Source organism: Tachysurus vachellii, chromosome 15, assembly GCF_030014155.1.
Source record: "Tachysurus vachellii isolate PV-2020 chromosome 15, HZAU_Pvac_v1, whole genome shotgun sequence".
Taxonomy (NCBI): domain Eukaryota; kingdom Metazoa; phylum Chordata; class Actinopteri; order Siluriformes; family Bagridae; genus Tachysurus; species Tachysurus vachellii.
This window is the reverse complement of record NC_083474.1, coordinates 5,687,367-5,703,108: the sequence shown is the minus strand read 5'-3', so window position 1 is coordinate 5,703,108 and position 15,742 is coordinate 5,687,367. Positions and strand designations below refer to the sequence as shown.

General features: G+C 40.6%; 1 protein-coding gene across 3 annotated transcripts in view; it reads right to left on the bottom strand.

Moving 5' to 3' along the window:
• Positions 1-15,157, bottom strand: part of ypel2b (yippee-like 2b) — a 22,751-nt gene extending 7,594 nt beyond the window's left edge. Inside the window, exons 1-5 of one of the 3 annotated variants that reach the window (XM_060888625.1) lie at positions 15,001-15,157; positions 3,822-3,944; positions 1,416-1,645; positions 315-358; positions 1-70 (exon numbers count right to left, since the gene is read on the bottom strand). The exon at positions 1-70 is cut by the window's left edge and continues 39 nt beyond it. In XM_060888625.1, the coding sequence (XP_060744608.1) occupies positions 1-70; positions 315-358; positions 1,416-1,645; positions 3,822-3,843 (366 nt within the window). In that variant the 5' untranslated portion in view covers positions 3,844-3,944; positions 15,001-15,157. The other 2 variants (XM_060888626.1, XM_060888628.1) reach the window with 2 other exon arrangements.
• Between the last annotated feature and the right edge of the window lie 585 nt (positions 15,158-15,742).

Below are 15,742 nucleotides of genomic sequence, written 5' to 3'. Positions count from 1 at the left end.
GATGTCTGCTACCGCGTGCAGTCCAGTGAGAAGCACTCGCTCTTCTGCTGGACCACATCCTACGTTCACCCTATTGAGAGACAGGCAGTTAGATGCGCTGAAATATAAGCATATATGCTATTAAATACTGATAGCGTTCCATGTCTGCAGGGCTAGAGTCCAGAACAGTTTGATAAGTACCATGCTTTCACACACTGACCCAAATCCCTAGTGAATGACCAGGTTTTGTGGTGTGTTGGAGAATAAAAATTAGCAAACTGTGTTGGAATTTGTCCCCTGAGGACTGGAGTGAAGCAGCCTTGCTATATACTTACACAGAGTTAAATAGATAGGCTCTGCCTTGACTGCCTTGAAAGGACTGAAAGAAAAGCAATAAAACAGCTTATAAGCGTCTCGCAACAGATTTGTCTATTCAAACCATATTTTGATAAACAGTGACAACAAGCTGTGCAGCATCTGCTAGTCTGACCTCAAGCTGTCATCTCCCCTGCTCTGATCATGTTTGCTCTTGCCTGCCACCACAGTTTGATATGTATTCAGTCTCCCATTTACATGATGACAAACAGTTTCTCAAAGTGACTAAAAAACATGAATGACTGAAAAAAAAAAAAAAAAAAAAAAAAAAAAAAATATACATATATATATATATATATATATATATATATATATATATATATATATATATATATATATATATATATATATATATGAGGAGCTCTTTTCCAAAACGCTATAAATCCATTTTAATAGTTTTTATGAAAATGACTTTTTTTACCTCGACCCACACATTTTGTTTATATTCAATATATCCTGTTAAAATGGTCTGTTGGCTCAGTCTGAACATGTTAAACAGTGATTGTTAAATGATACAACAATGTTGTTGAATATAAATTCAAAGTTTCTTTTTATTTTTTTCCAAAACGCTATAAATCCATCCATTATTTTAATTTTTTTTTTTTTATAAAAAGAGACATAAACCAACAAGAGAACATGCAACATATGACATCAGGGAAATAAATAACTTTATTAAGAATAGAAATAATCTCCTACACTCATTTTGAAGACTGCGCACAAACAAACATCTCTCGCCTCAGACCGCCGCCATGTTGGATTGCGTCGAACGCTCACCGAATTCTGATTGGTCGAGAGAGGACATATAGCGTTTTGGCAAAAAACAGGTTTGGCGCTTATCGCGGTTTGGAAAGGAACTGCATCTTGCAGTACATTTTAAACAAGGAAATATAGCGTTTTGGCATGAAACATTGATGGAGCAGTATATAGGTTCACAACACAGCAAAATGACATGACAATATATATATATATATATATTACACGTATATACATATACGTATACATCTTTGCTCTTTTTCCTAGCCGAATTTGGCAGGAAACTCCGTAGAGAAAGTCGAGGTCACCTTAGAAATGAGCTCGTCATGGTTGGCAAGGTGTGCACGACAGTGGATGCAGCTGTACGTGCGGTGACAGGTGGGAAGGTAGGCCTGGAAAGTTTTGGAGCGCGTCATGGTGAGCATAGGCGGGCTTGGTGCGCGTTGCACGAAGGGGCTCCCGGCCCAAGACGGCTCACACGGGAAACAGCGCAACACACACGTGAGGGCCGTGGTGGTGCGTGGGGTGGGACACACACCTGTGGAGAACAGCAGGTCTTTACATATGCTTTGCTGTACACACAATGCTCTTCCTACAGAGCATGCACACACACACACGAGAGAGAGAGAGAGAGAGAGAGAGAAAATAAAACAGATGCTTATTGCTGATTATGAGAATTATAGAAACAGAAATAGTTAGACAGACAGATAGGGCTGGTGAGAATAATAAAATAAGCAAGCAGTAGCTGTGAAAGAGATGACCATATAAAATGACTGGCCACTTTAATGGGAAAACTACACACCCATGTATACTCATGCAGTTATCCACTCGCATGGCAGCAGCACAGTGCATACAATCACACAGGTCATGGAGCCTCAGTGACTGTTCACATCAAATATCAGAATCAGGCTGCTTGTTGATTCCAGACAGGGCTAGTTTGGGTATTTTAGAAAATGCTAATATGAGATTTTCAAACACAACAGTCTAAAAGAATCCCTTAATTTTGAAACCCTTAAGAAACCCTTAAGAAACCCTAAATTTGAGGTGGGTTAGCTTACAACAGCAGTGACCAACATTAATGTCACCTGGTCTAATGAATCTGAATCTCTGCTTCTATACACAGATGGTGCGATCAGAATTTGGTGTTAAACAGCATGAAGCCGTAAATCCAGCTGGCCTTGTCTTGTGTCAACAGTTGGTGGCTGCGGATGGTGGTGTAACAGTGTTTATAATGGTTTGTAATTGTGTACGCTTGATACACACGTTATTTAAACGTCACAAGTTTAGCGGAGTATTGTTACTGACCGTGTGCCTGCCTTTGTGGTCGCAATTTACCCATCTAATAAGGGCTACTTCCAGCATGTGTTAAGGCACGTGACAAAGCAAACGTCTCTATTGTTTGTTGTACTTCAATGACTTCACCGGTTACCAGATCTGAATCGAATAGAGCGACTTTGTGATACAGTCATATCAACATGGACCTGAATTTCAAAGAAAAGGTTTCAAAAGCTTGTGGAATCCATGGCAGAAAAAACCTGTTCGGTTTTAGTAGTGTGTTCCTTATAATGGCCAAGACTGTAGAATATAAGACTGTAGGAATATGTTTTAAGTGGCAGAACCGCAGTAGCCACAATGAGCTGTGGTTAATAATTACGTCAGCCTGTGGAAACAGAGAGGGCTGTCTGGTCTATGCTGCAATGATAAAATCAATGTAAATATAAAGTAACTGTAAATATAAAAGCTGAGATCTTTGCAGCAGCAGAAAACGCTGGGGTTACGAATCAGTGCTTGTGTGGAAAAAGCAGCTCTTGTGTTTTCTCTTTTGTTACCCGGGAAAGGCGTGGGCATAAAGAGTCCACTGAGAGCTTGCATACGCACACTCGCGCACACACAGTAGTCTCCCACATGCAGACGCACAAACCGATGCATTCACAAACAAACCTACAGGCACATGGGCGACCTGCCGTGTCCCGCTGTGTACCCAGTATGCCTTGAGCTAATCACTATCAGGGCATTTCAGGACTCAATCCAGAGCCCCACCTACACTTAGCACGGAGCCTGGGGTATTTCATTACAGTTTAGCACTGAAATATTAGCAGGCCGATAGTATGCTCTCAGGCAGCACACAGTAAAAGAAGTGTTGTTGTTTTTTTTGCTGGTATAATAAGAACACTGCACTGTAATTACTAAGAGGATGCAATACATGTAATTACAGAAAAAATGCCAACCCTGTTAGTAGCAATTCATTTTGAATGAAGGCGAATTTATTATATTTTTGCTATGTTTTAGAGGCCAAGGAAAATGTAAGTACTGTCCCTTGAGCTCCTCAGTCGACACAAACATCCGCTAGTACGGAAGCATGAAATGAGATGTGGTGTGGTTAACGAGGATGGGGAGATTATTAAATCCCCTCCAATCAATTTCATCAAATTGACTCTGAACTAAAAAGAGAAGACGGTTTACTAATCTACTGCTAAAATCTGGAACTGGGTTTAAAAGATCACCTCTTGGATGATTTCCCTCTTGGATGATTTGACTGGTGGATTCAGTATCAGATGTTTTATTTCAGGTAAACCTTCCCAACGACACTCCTGGACGTGAAGATTCATCCCTTTACAGTGGATCAATGCTATACGCTAGTGGAGAACTTCACAGCAACACAAACAAGACACCCAGATCTGATTGTGGGTTTTATATGCTTAGTGACTACCAACAGTCCTGATTCCACAGTGACATCTGGATATGGACAAAATCTGTCACTGAACCATCCTGTCTGCCTGCGTTTCCTCAATTCCTGTTCCGACTCACGATCCCAGTGCCAGTCTCTGGTTCCAAATCTGGTAAAAGGAAAAGGGAGAATAAGTGGCTCGGGTGCTGGAATAGCATGGATCCACTTGTCCACTGAAAGGGAAAAGTCACTGCCAATGTCTGAAATGAAGCTCAGAATGACCTTGTCTCATCTGCAGGGGCATGAGGGCTTTGATGAGTATGTAAATAATACGCTAAATGGCCTTCACAGTCACCAGATCTCAACCCATGTGGGTTCTACAGAAGATGATGATGCTGCAAATATGAAGCGAGTCATATCTGATATGACAATATCTGATATGACGCTGATCATGCCCCCCGCCCCCCACCCCATATCGTAGACCATTTTAACAACTGAAAATCGCACACGCTTGCTTACATGCACTGAACATTTCTGCTGAATCATCAGTAACTCCAGACACTTTTGGTCATAAATACAGCAGCGTGGTCAAAAACATCAATAATGGAAGAGCAACAGTATAGAGTCAATGCTGCACATATATTTTTGTAGAGCATCTTCATAAATTCTTCAAGGGTATTTCTAAATTAAGCTCCAGGTCTGCATTAGTAGAGACAGGAGTACAAGTCATTCCCTCCTTCTTTGTGCTCGGTGGGGTTTGGATTTTCATTTGGCAGGCGACTAACAGGTTCCAGGGTATTTAGAGTGGATGGACTGCAAAGGAACCACAAGGTGAAGTTCATGTTAAATGATAATTAACTCTCTTCTTGTTAGAACATACAGTACTTCTGGTCCAGCGCTGCACTGGTCTGGCTTCACACTCACTCAGCTCATCAAACCGCGGTGCGTTAGTGTTCATCTTTCTTCATCACAAACGCACATGGAGAGCACAACCATATTAACCTATTAGCAGTGAGACTCATGCTACACTTATGCTACACGTGTTGAGGAAAATGAAATCGTCATCGGCTTAAACACACACGCAGGCTGAACGTACTGAACGTAGTCAGAAGTAATAAATGCTAAACTTCAAGCTGTACGAAAAAATATTTTGATACTATTAATGTTCATTTATTTTTATTCACTCAACCTTCATACAACAGAGACAACTATGGCCCTATTCAGAGCATCAATGTTCAGCCCATCACGAGCCCCAACTCCACCCGCTGCCACACACACACACACAACCTCTAGTCAGGCTCAAAAAAACAATGTATAAAAAGCACAAATTACAGTATAACAACTAAGCCACTTCAGTTTTTATTCACAGTCCTGCTTTTGTTCCTTGAACTAAAGCTCAGTAAGTGGCTGATGCAGTGATGATGGGTGGTGCAGTCTGCACTGTGTACGCTCCTCCCGAGCACAACAACCTTCCTTATGTAACCGGAGCAGCACTGCCTGTAGAAATAACAACGGCAAGGAGGGCAGCGTGTGCGTGTCCTCATGTTCCTCAATGCAGAGACAGTGAGGCAAACACTACGGACTCGAAAAAAGCTCTTCGCACAACTATTACTGTCTGTGACAAGAGGAAACAAGGGGCAATAGATATAGTATTGCACTGGGGTAAACACGTCCACGTCATCTACGTTCGTGGATGTTTTATATAAAACATACAGGTTTCCTCTTTCGGTCTGTTGGAATGTGATTTATTAAAGACAGGCCATAACTCCAAGGTCACAGTAGTTTGGTGCTGTGTCTGCTTTGTGCTGAATAAACATGGTATAAACTCTTGCATGGCTTCAAATCAATGCAGCGATTTGGACGTTCATCACTGTAGACGCAAGATAAACTCGGATGTGGAGAACGCAGGATTCTGGGAAAAACCTTTCCAGAGCTTGAGAGAGCTGTGACTCACAGCACAGATGCTGAAACACCTCCGTACATCAGACTCCCCACAATAGCTATAATGATGTTTCGTTATTCCTTATCTGAAGCTTTTTGGTGTGACAACAACCATCTTCAGCCCAAAATCAGAAAACCAGGGCAGCTGGTGGTGGACGTCAGGCACAGGAAGACTGCGTCATAGAAGAGGGACAAAATGGAGATAGTGGGCAGTTTCTAGGGGTGCAACTTTAGGGGTGATGTACTGGGGAGGTGGCACTGGGACTGGGGAGGTGGCACTGGGACTGGGGAGGTGGCACTGGGACTGGGGGTGCCAGCAAACTGAGCATGCTGGTGAGAAAGGCCAGCTGTGAGGCAGGGGAGGAACTGGACCATGTGGAGGCATGGATGACGGAGATAAGGATGTTTGAATAGGTTTACTTTTATACTGCTGAACGTTTTCATTTACGCTTAAAGCACTTCTTTGGGTAATGCTTAGTCTTGCTGTATTGAAATGTATCGCATCGAAACTTGTGCATCGTTACTCCGCTGTAAAGATAAACAATAAATATTGTGAAAGTGACCCAGCTGAATGAGCAGTTTCACTCTGGGGCTTGTGAACATGCCCATATCTTTTATAGAGCGACATTTATCTGTTATGCTCATTTCTGAACCTGTGTGTGTGTGTGTGTGTGTGTGTGTGTGTGTGTGTGTGTGTGTGTGTAAGGAGGAGAGACATATTTGTCTCTTTTTTTGTCTGTTGGTTGTAGGCCAGCTGCCAGTATGTATTAGGCTCTGGATGATTGACAATAGTATCGGCTATTGGGGTGGACGATTTAAATGTCTGTCGGAAAACGTGGTGCCTGCAGCTTAACGATGAAAAAACATCAATTGTTTTGCGTCTTGTAGTGCAGTGTTTTTTTGCCTACGTAGTAGCCTGTGTTGTTGTCTGACTTCAGAGCAGAGCAACGAAACACTTCTCTGTTGCGTTTTCAGAAGAAAGTAAATGTCTTTAAGGAAATAGTTTTAGTGAATGTATTTAACAGTTGAGATTCTTGAATCTTGTCAAAACACCAGAATAAGCGATCAAGCAACACATCACGTATGCTAAGACTAACATGTTTTACGCTTAGTGGTTCGCTCATTAGGGAAAATTAATTTTTTAACATAGGACTGGGCGATAAAACGATAACAAATGTGTTCGATAAAATGTTCGATATTTTTTATTCTTCGTCGGAAGAAAACGGAGGTTGCGAAGCAAGTTTGGTTGCATTAACAAAGGCGCTCACTCTCTGGTAACCTAGCAACATAGGGAGTGACACGCTAACAGCCAATCATGTAACAGTATCATGTTTGGTTGCACCATATCATGGTCTCGTGCTGGTCTGCTGGATTCCTCGTCAGTAACCGGCGACTGATCAGCAGAAAATGAGCCGCAGCGAGCGAGGAAATTGTAAATAAAAGAGGAAAAATCAGCTACTTTTTCATATTTCTGCAGGTTTTATATTTCAAACAATGTTACTGTAGTGTATCAGGTTTGTTTTTTATATTACAGATGTATCTCAGTCTACCTCAGTTTTATTTATGTTTACAAAACACTGCACATTTTAAAACACTTTATTCACCAGAAGGTGAACAGCTAGTGAACTTCCTAGCACTAAACTTGCACTAAACTCTCAGGTTTCTCTATGTTTATATTTAACACTTTGCACTATTTTATTACACTTTATTAAGCATTTCTTACATTTTCTTTCATTTTGCACCTTAAATGTTAAGAGATAATTGTTAAGTGTTCATTGTGACTTTAGATTTATGTTTACATTATAATTAGTTGAGTTTTCCTGGTTGTTGACATTTCTGTCTTAATAACTGAGGGGATTATGATCAGAGGAAGGTTAAGTTTAAAATAAAAATGTTTAAATGTTATATATTTTTCTCCTGGTCCTTATTTTAAATGGGTCATAAAAAAATATCAATAATTATCGATATCAACCGATATGAAACACTGATATCGTGATACAGTTTTCAGCTATATCGCCCAGCCCTAATTTAACACTACTTTATGACAATGTTCATTGTTAAAATAACTATATAAATAAAATCTAACTGTGATTGATTTAAACGGCATTAAACGATAATTAACTTTAGTGCTGCACGATTAATCATATCGCAATCGCGATATCAAGCCTGTGCGATTATATGACACAAAATTCTGTGATTTTATGAAATAAATAAATAATTAATAAATGCATGTGTGGACATGACAACCCATTCTCTCTGAAAGCTGCCTATTTCATACACTACACCGCTATCCGCTAAGGCCATCCTTAAAAATATTCTTGTTTGCCGTAACCTGACCGACCCTGTCAATTTAGGACCGACTCAATTTTTATTTTTTTCTTGCTTTAAGTCCGATCGACTTGCCGGTTGTAAATTTGCGTTAAGACCGACCTTCTTTTTTTTTTACTCTTCAAACAACTAATACAAAAGCAATAAAATAATATTAACGGGTTCGGCACCATAATACATCTAAAATAAGCATCAAAATAAGGTTTGCAATGATGTGCCCGAAGGCACTGGATGAAGACCCAGTCAGTGACGTCACGATATGCTAATTTGTTTAAAGTCATACCTACATAATCACCATCACCAAAAGTTTCAGTTTAGGCAGTGGCACGTGTGGCACGTGGCATGGTCATGTCGTGACTTTTTCCGGTGTGCAGTGCGGAACGGGTGAAGATGGATGCCGAGCAGACGGACACTGAACTGGTGGCCAGAAAAAAATGCTACATCTGTTATATGGCGATATTTTGGCTATAAGATATCCGACACTGAGCAGAGAGAGGTACTGTGCAGAATTTGTAAAAATAAAGTTGCTACATCACGAGGCAACACGACAAACTTATATCAGCACCTGAAACAGCACAGAGAAAAGTATGATGAATGCATGAAGGTAAAAGCCCAGATTAGTAAAGAAACAACTGAACAAAAAGAACAATCTGGAAGACAAAAAAAAAAAAAACAAAACAACACAATTACAGATGTGTTTGAGAGTGTTGCACCATATGAAAGGTCTTGACAGAAATATCTGTGCATACAAGCAACAAGCTCTGCATCAGAGAGAGCTTTTAGCACTAGTTGTAATGTTGTATCGAATCATCGCTCCTGTCTGAAACCAGACAAGGTGGATATGCTTGTTTTTTTGGCAAAGAACCTCTCAAGTGATAAGTAGAGCTTTTTAGAAAGAGGATTTGGAAGTACTAGTTTGTTGCTTTGTTTTTGTAAATGACCAACAACAGTTTTAGTGGTTTGAACCACACATTTATATCCAAATTCCTTTTTGAACGTTTATACAAAAATGTTACGTCCAGGTAAAATATCCCTGTTTGGACAGAATGTTCAAAATATCTTATTTTCATGAACATAGAAATTACTTTGTTCTATTTATTATATTTACAGTAGCTGTACTATTGAGACAATAACAAGTTTGTTTGCAGTAATGCAAAGATGTTCATTCATTCATTCATTTTCTACCGCTTATCCGAACTACCTCGGGTCACGGGGAGCGTCATCGGGCATCAAGGCAGGATACACCCTGGACGGAGTGCCAACCCATCGCAGGGCACACACACACACACACACACTCTCATTCACTCACACACTACGGACAATTTTTCCAGAGATGCCAATCAACCTACCATGCATGTCTTTGGACCAGGGGAGGAAACCGGAGTACCCGGAGGAAACCCCCGAGGCACGGGGAGAACATGCAAACTCCACACACACAAGGTGGAGGCGGAATCGAACCCCGACCCTGGAGGTGTGAGGCGAATGTGCTAACCACTAAGCCACCGTGCCCCCCATGCAAAGATGTTATTTTGTAAAAATATTTTAATTTGAAAACGTTTTGCATTTGTTTTTTGTTGTTGCTAGTTTGAGTTGAGAAATACAAATTTCAGCATTATCAGTAATCTGTGTGTGCATTTTCCTTGAGAACCAAGCAAGTTGACTCATGATACCATTTGTTTATTATATCGCAATCGCAATATTGACCTCAATAATCGCAATATGACATTTTCCCTAAATCGTGCAGCCCTAATTAACTTTAAAATTGTTTCATGACCATGCCACCAGACGGCAACCTGAATGTAGGTGTAGCTCTCTTCTATAGTTGCTAAAGGAACTTCCTGCTTGTAGAGTATATAAAGTACATGGACAGCGGCCTATATGTGAAATCTTGAGATGACCTGGTGGTTTGTGGCGCTTCTTATGTTGTGTCTTTGGTCTTCTTGGCTGCTATTTTGTGCCTGACCCTTGCTACATCTCACTTTTCCTGATATTTGATTTGTTCTCCGGTTCTGTAATCCTTTACCTGTTCTGTGCTCTGCCTCTGTCCTGTTTACCATGTTGATTGATTACTCTCTGGAACTAGAAGTCAAATGCTTTTTGTGTGACCTTGGGCTATTTATTGTGTATCCTCTTGGGATTGTGGAGTGTATATCTTCAATATACTTCTTGCGAATGGATCCTAACTATCTTTACAAACACTAACTCAACGTCTGTTTAAATAAGGGCTGTCATAAAGACACATTCTTTGAGCTGAAGTATATGATCCTGTATAGGACCCTCTGAATTCCGTTCATACTGTATGTATACACGGGCGTAATCTGTTCAGGGGTAGAGCCTTAACGAGTCAATCTCCCATTGAAGCAGGGTCTAGATTTCTTACATCCATCCCATAGCTTGCACACTGCACACCGGTGCACAAAAAAATAATTGTTTTGAAAACTGTCAAATATTAGGTTTATGATATAAATGTACCCTGTAATATTCTGCCTATTTATTTGAAGCGTAGATCTTTTTATTCCTTTGACACATTAGATCCAATCTATCAGGAGCCACACCAGATTCCACCTGTTTAATCAGTTGTTTTGGCTTTCAGTGTGCTCGGCTGTGGCTTCTTTTTGTTTGTAATGAAAACCTGTGCTTTCCAGATAAAACTGGACGCAGGCTTCTGAGACTACTATTTTGTACTAGAATACGATTTAATACCATTTAGAGGCTGATAATATTTTGGCATACCATTTATTTCTTTCCCTGATGTTTGTAGTCTTCGCTCGTTCCCACCCATCAGTAGCATACGCCAGCTGCATAAGACTAGGACGTGTAAGACGTGGTAGCGCAGTGGTTAAGGTGTTGGACCGACAATCAAAAGGTTGTGAATTTGAATCCCAGGGCCACCAAGCTTCCACTACATGGCCCCTGATCAATCCTTTCTTGCTCAGTTGTGTAAAAAAAAATTGAGATAAAAATGTAAGTCGCTCTGGATAAGGGTGTCTGCCAAATACCATAAATGAAGAGCTATCCTTCTTCCTTACACATATATCTGTCACTGTGATTGACCGGGGAGAAAACAAGGCCGGTTTGGTTCTCCTGGACTCATGGTCACTGCTGTGGCATCATCAGGAAATGAATTTATTATGATCTTTTCTGCCGTGCAGCACTTAATGCACTATTGTGATAAATGATTCACTACAAGAGAATGCAGTGGTCAATGCCATGAATGGCAAAGGCGACTATTCTGTCGTACTATTTAGACCAACTGCGTGTTCTTTTAGACATAACCTTGGTGTAATATGTCGCTGTTGTGACTTGGATATAAAATGGAATTAAGTTTAGACTTAAGATACAAGTTAGTTCGTGTCTTTTTTTATTTATTTTTTTAAATCAAGGAACCGTTAACTCAATTTGGTTGTAATCTTGACAGAAGAGATCATACTAGCTCAAAATGGGAGAGAAAACTAAAAGGAAGGCCCAGATACAAAAACAGCACAAAAGGTTAAGAGTGTCAGAGTCTGGTGTTAGAGAAAAAGATGTCTTGCAGGTCCTCAGATGGCTGCTGCTTTAAATAGTACAAGCCAAATACCAGTGTCATCTGCAGCACGGGGAAAAAACAACAACTCGGTGATGCTGGCTTTATAGGCGGAGATTAAAAACGACTTTGAAACTAGCAAATAAAATGACAATGTTAAAAGGGCCAAAAGAACACTAACAATGAATAAAGGATGACTGGGGGAAAAGTAGGGATGAGTGAAAGTTTTAGAAGCTGTACATATTCAAGGAGAACATATGTGAGATGTAAAGCGAAGGAAAAGATGCTTAAGGACTGCACCGGTGCAGGTAAAGACTGTAGTCCAAAGACCAATAAAACAGAAAGCTTACTACTATATTATATGATGTTAGGTCTTTGGGTCAGTGTGTTTTTATTGCAAAGTTTATCATGCAGCATGACAACAGCTCTGTTCCAAGTGACATACTACACACTATGCACTACACACTCTACTGTCGAATGCATGAAGGTGAGAAGAGTACCAGCATTTTTACTAACTCTAAATGTATAAGCCGTTTCCATCGAATGCGTGTAGCGTGACACTGCTAACTTTGTAGCGTGACACTGCTAACTTTGTAGCGTGACACTGCTAACTTTGTAGCGTGACACTGCTAACTTTGTAGCGTGACACTGCAAACTTTGTAGCGTGACACTGCAAACTTTGTAGCGTGACACTGCAAACTTTGTAGCGTGACACTGCAAACTTTGTAGCGTGACACTGCAAACTTTGTAGCGTGACACTGCAAACTTTGTAGCGTGACACTGCAAACTTTGTAGCGTGACACTGCAAACTTTGTAGCGTGACACTGCAAACTTTGTAGCGTGACACTGCAAACTTTACCGATTATGGTGAATTTGACATTTGTACAACGTGAGCTAATTTAAAAGACATTTGTAAGATGTGAGTCTTGTCCACCGGAGTGTCATCAGTTATCTTGAACGTGTTTTCTCATTCAGTATCAGTATCTAGTAGCTGCAAGCACCGAGTGTGTGCGTAAAGCGTCCAACATTCGACAATCAGGAGAAAAGATAACAGTCTGATCACCACAACCTCCAGATTTCAACCCAACTGAGCTTCAGTGTAAGGTCAGGATTTTCCTCTGTTGTTAAAAGCTGATAACTAGAAGGCCAAATGTCTGCAAAGCTGCAACTGCTACAAACGAAGAACTCTGTATATTTTAAATTATGACATTGTCAATATATTCGCTTTAATGTCTGCTTTCTCGGATGCTAGCTTGATTTAAAAAGAAAAAGAAAGAAAGAAAGAAAGAATACCAATTCTATCAGAATCAAAATTTCAGAAGTAATGTATGATTGATTTTAAACTTTGTGTATGTACATGTGACTTTGGATTTAATTCCTCACAGAACAGAGAGGAATGAGATGATTACCAACCTTTTGAAGATAAAGACTGTGAAATAAATCTACTCAAATATCGCTCACATTATTCATGCGTGTTTATTTTGTTTTGCCAAATTATTAGAGCATTAAAAGGTTTGTTATTTCTGGAGCTTTCCACCAGAACACAGTGGTGGCTCAACTGGTTAAGGCCCTGGGTTGTTGATTGGAGGATCGTGGGTTCAAGGCCCAGCACAGCTGCCACTGCTGGGCCCTTGAGCAAGGCCCTCAACCCTCGCTGCTCCAGGGGCACTGTATCATAGCTGCCCCTGCACTCTGACCCCAACCTGCTCAGTTGGGGTCTGTGAAGAAAAGAATTCCACTGTGCTGTAATGTATATGTGGCGATAATAAAGGCTTCTTTGCACCGTTCTATTCTCTTCTATTCTAAACTCAAGGTGACATTATTAAAAGGTTTGGATTCAACAGATTCAATTCAAGTTAACAATAAAATTAAAATTTAGGAAAAGATTTTAAAACCACTGGATGTCAGAACCTCCACTCAATCATCACATACTGCACTTCATACCTCGGGCGATGTTGCAGTGTACGCGCCCTGTGTGTGTGTGAGTCTGTGTGTGTAGCGTGTGTGAGTGTGAGTCTGTGCACGAGTGTGTGTAGCTATGAATGTAGCTATGAGTGTGTGTATGTGTAGCTATGAGTGTGTGTATGTGTTTGTATGTGTGTAGCTATGAGTGTGTGTATGTGTAGCTATGAGTGTGTGCATTTGTGTGTATGTGTGTAGCTATGAGTGTGTGTATGTGTTTGTATGTGTGTGTATGAGTGTGTATGATTGTATCTATGAGTGTGTGTATTTGTGTGTATCTATGAGTGTGTGTATTTGTGTGTATCTATGAGTGTGTGTATTTGTGTGTATCTATGAGTGTGTGTATTTATGTGTATGTGTGTAGCTATGAGTGTGTGCATTTGTGTGTATGTGTGTAACTATGAGTGTGTGTGTTATACAGCAGTATGATGGAATACCAGTTTATACACAATGGTGTGTGTTGTGTGTGTGTTATACAGCAATATGATGAATACCAGTTTACACACAGTGGTGTGTGTGTGTGTAACTATGAGTGTGTGTGTTATACAGCAGTATGATGGAATACCAGTTTATACACAATGGTGTGTGTTGTGTGTGTGTTATACAGCAATATGATGAATACCAGTTTACACACAGTGGTGTGTGTGTGTGTGTGTGTGTGTGTAATACAGCAGTATGATGAATACCAGTATATACACAGTGGTGTGTGTGTGTATGTTATATAGCAGTATGATGAATACCAGTTTACACAAAGTGGTGTGTGTGTGTGTGTGTGTTGTGTGTGTGTTATACAGCAGTATGAGGAACACCATGTTACACACAGTGGTGTGTGTGTATGTATACATGTGTGTGTGTGATACAGCAATATGATGAATACCAGGTTACACACAGTGGTGTGTGTGTGTGTGTGTGTGATACAGCAGAATGATGAATACCAGGTTACACACAGTGGTGTGTGTGTGTGTGTGTGTATGTATATGTGTGTGTGTGATACAGCAGTCTGATGAATACCAGGTTACACACAGTGGTGTGTGTGTGAGTGTGTGTGATACAGCAGTGTGATGAATACCAGTGTACACACAGTGGTGTGTGTGTGTGTGTGTGTGTGTGTGTATGTATGTATGTATGTGTGTGATACAGCAGTGTGATGAATACCAGTGTACACACAGTGACGTTAAAGGGGTGAAATGACGCAGCTTTGTTTACACTTAACAACACTAACTAGTGCAACTGTAACCAGTTTGTAGGAAACATTTCATTTGTAAACAAACCCCCTTTTATAAAAAAGGAATCCCTAACATCAGGACAACTGCGAAATTATTTAGTCATAAACGTCAAACACCTGCGTGTCATTGCGTGTAAAATCGTGTCATAACAAACTGACCAACAAGCCAACGTCACTGATCCATAAACATGTTAGCATAAAAGTTTCACACTTAAATAAACACTAAGAAATGACGTTAAAATGTACCTCTGGAAAGTAGAGATAACCCCTAAAAGGCACGGCTTCTTGTGCTGTAAAGAAAAGCCACTTTAGGTGTTGGACAAGCCGTGTGTTCCTCTGCAGTGTCGTTACTGCTGCTGCTGAGGCTGCTGCTGAGGCTGAGGACGTGTTTTGGGGTGTTTCATGTAATTGAGCAGAAATCATCCTGCGCTTCATCTACACTGACTGACATCTGTGTCCACCAATCAGAGAACGGGTCAGCCTAGCAACACCGCGATGATTGGTCAATTTGAGGTAAAAAAAAAAAAAAAAAAAAAATCAGTTGGATGTCTCTCTGAAACCACCCACGCGCGAGGAACGCCAACGTTTTCTTTTCTATGGAAGGCCAAACGGGTCGTGGTGTACCAAAGTAGTCCATCTCTTGTTACACAGTTAAATTGATGCCTAGGGAATCTACTTTTAATGTGTTGCAGGGCTGTCAAGTGTCACGCATTGAGAGTGACAGTCACTCATTTTGGTCTTTTGTCACGCTCTCCCGCCACACATCGTATTTCTCACGCAGAAAAACCTTTTGACTATTTATCATATATTTAATACGCCGCAGCTCCCAAAATGTATCAGTCCGCACCGCTGTGTCTATGGAACCGGGCAGGAATCAAGCGCGTCTCACCTGGAGCTCTTAGTCAAGTTTGACACTTATCAGCCAATCAAAAAAAGAGGCTACACAATAGCCAATCAGAAAATAGCACTATCTGGGTAAGATTTAACG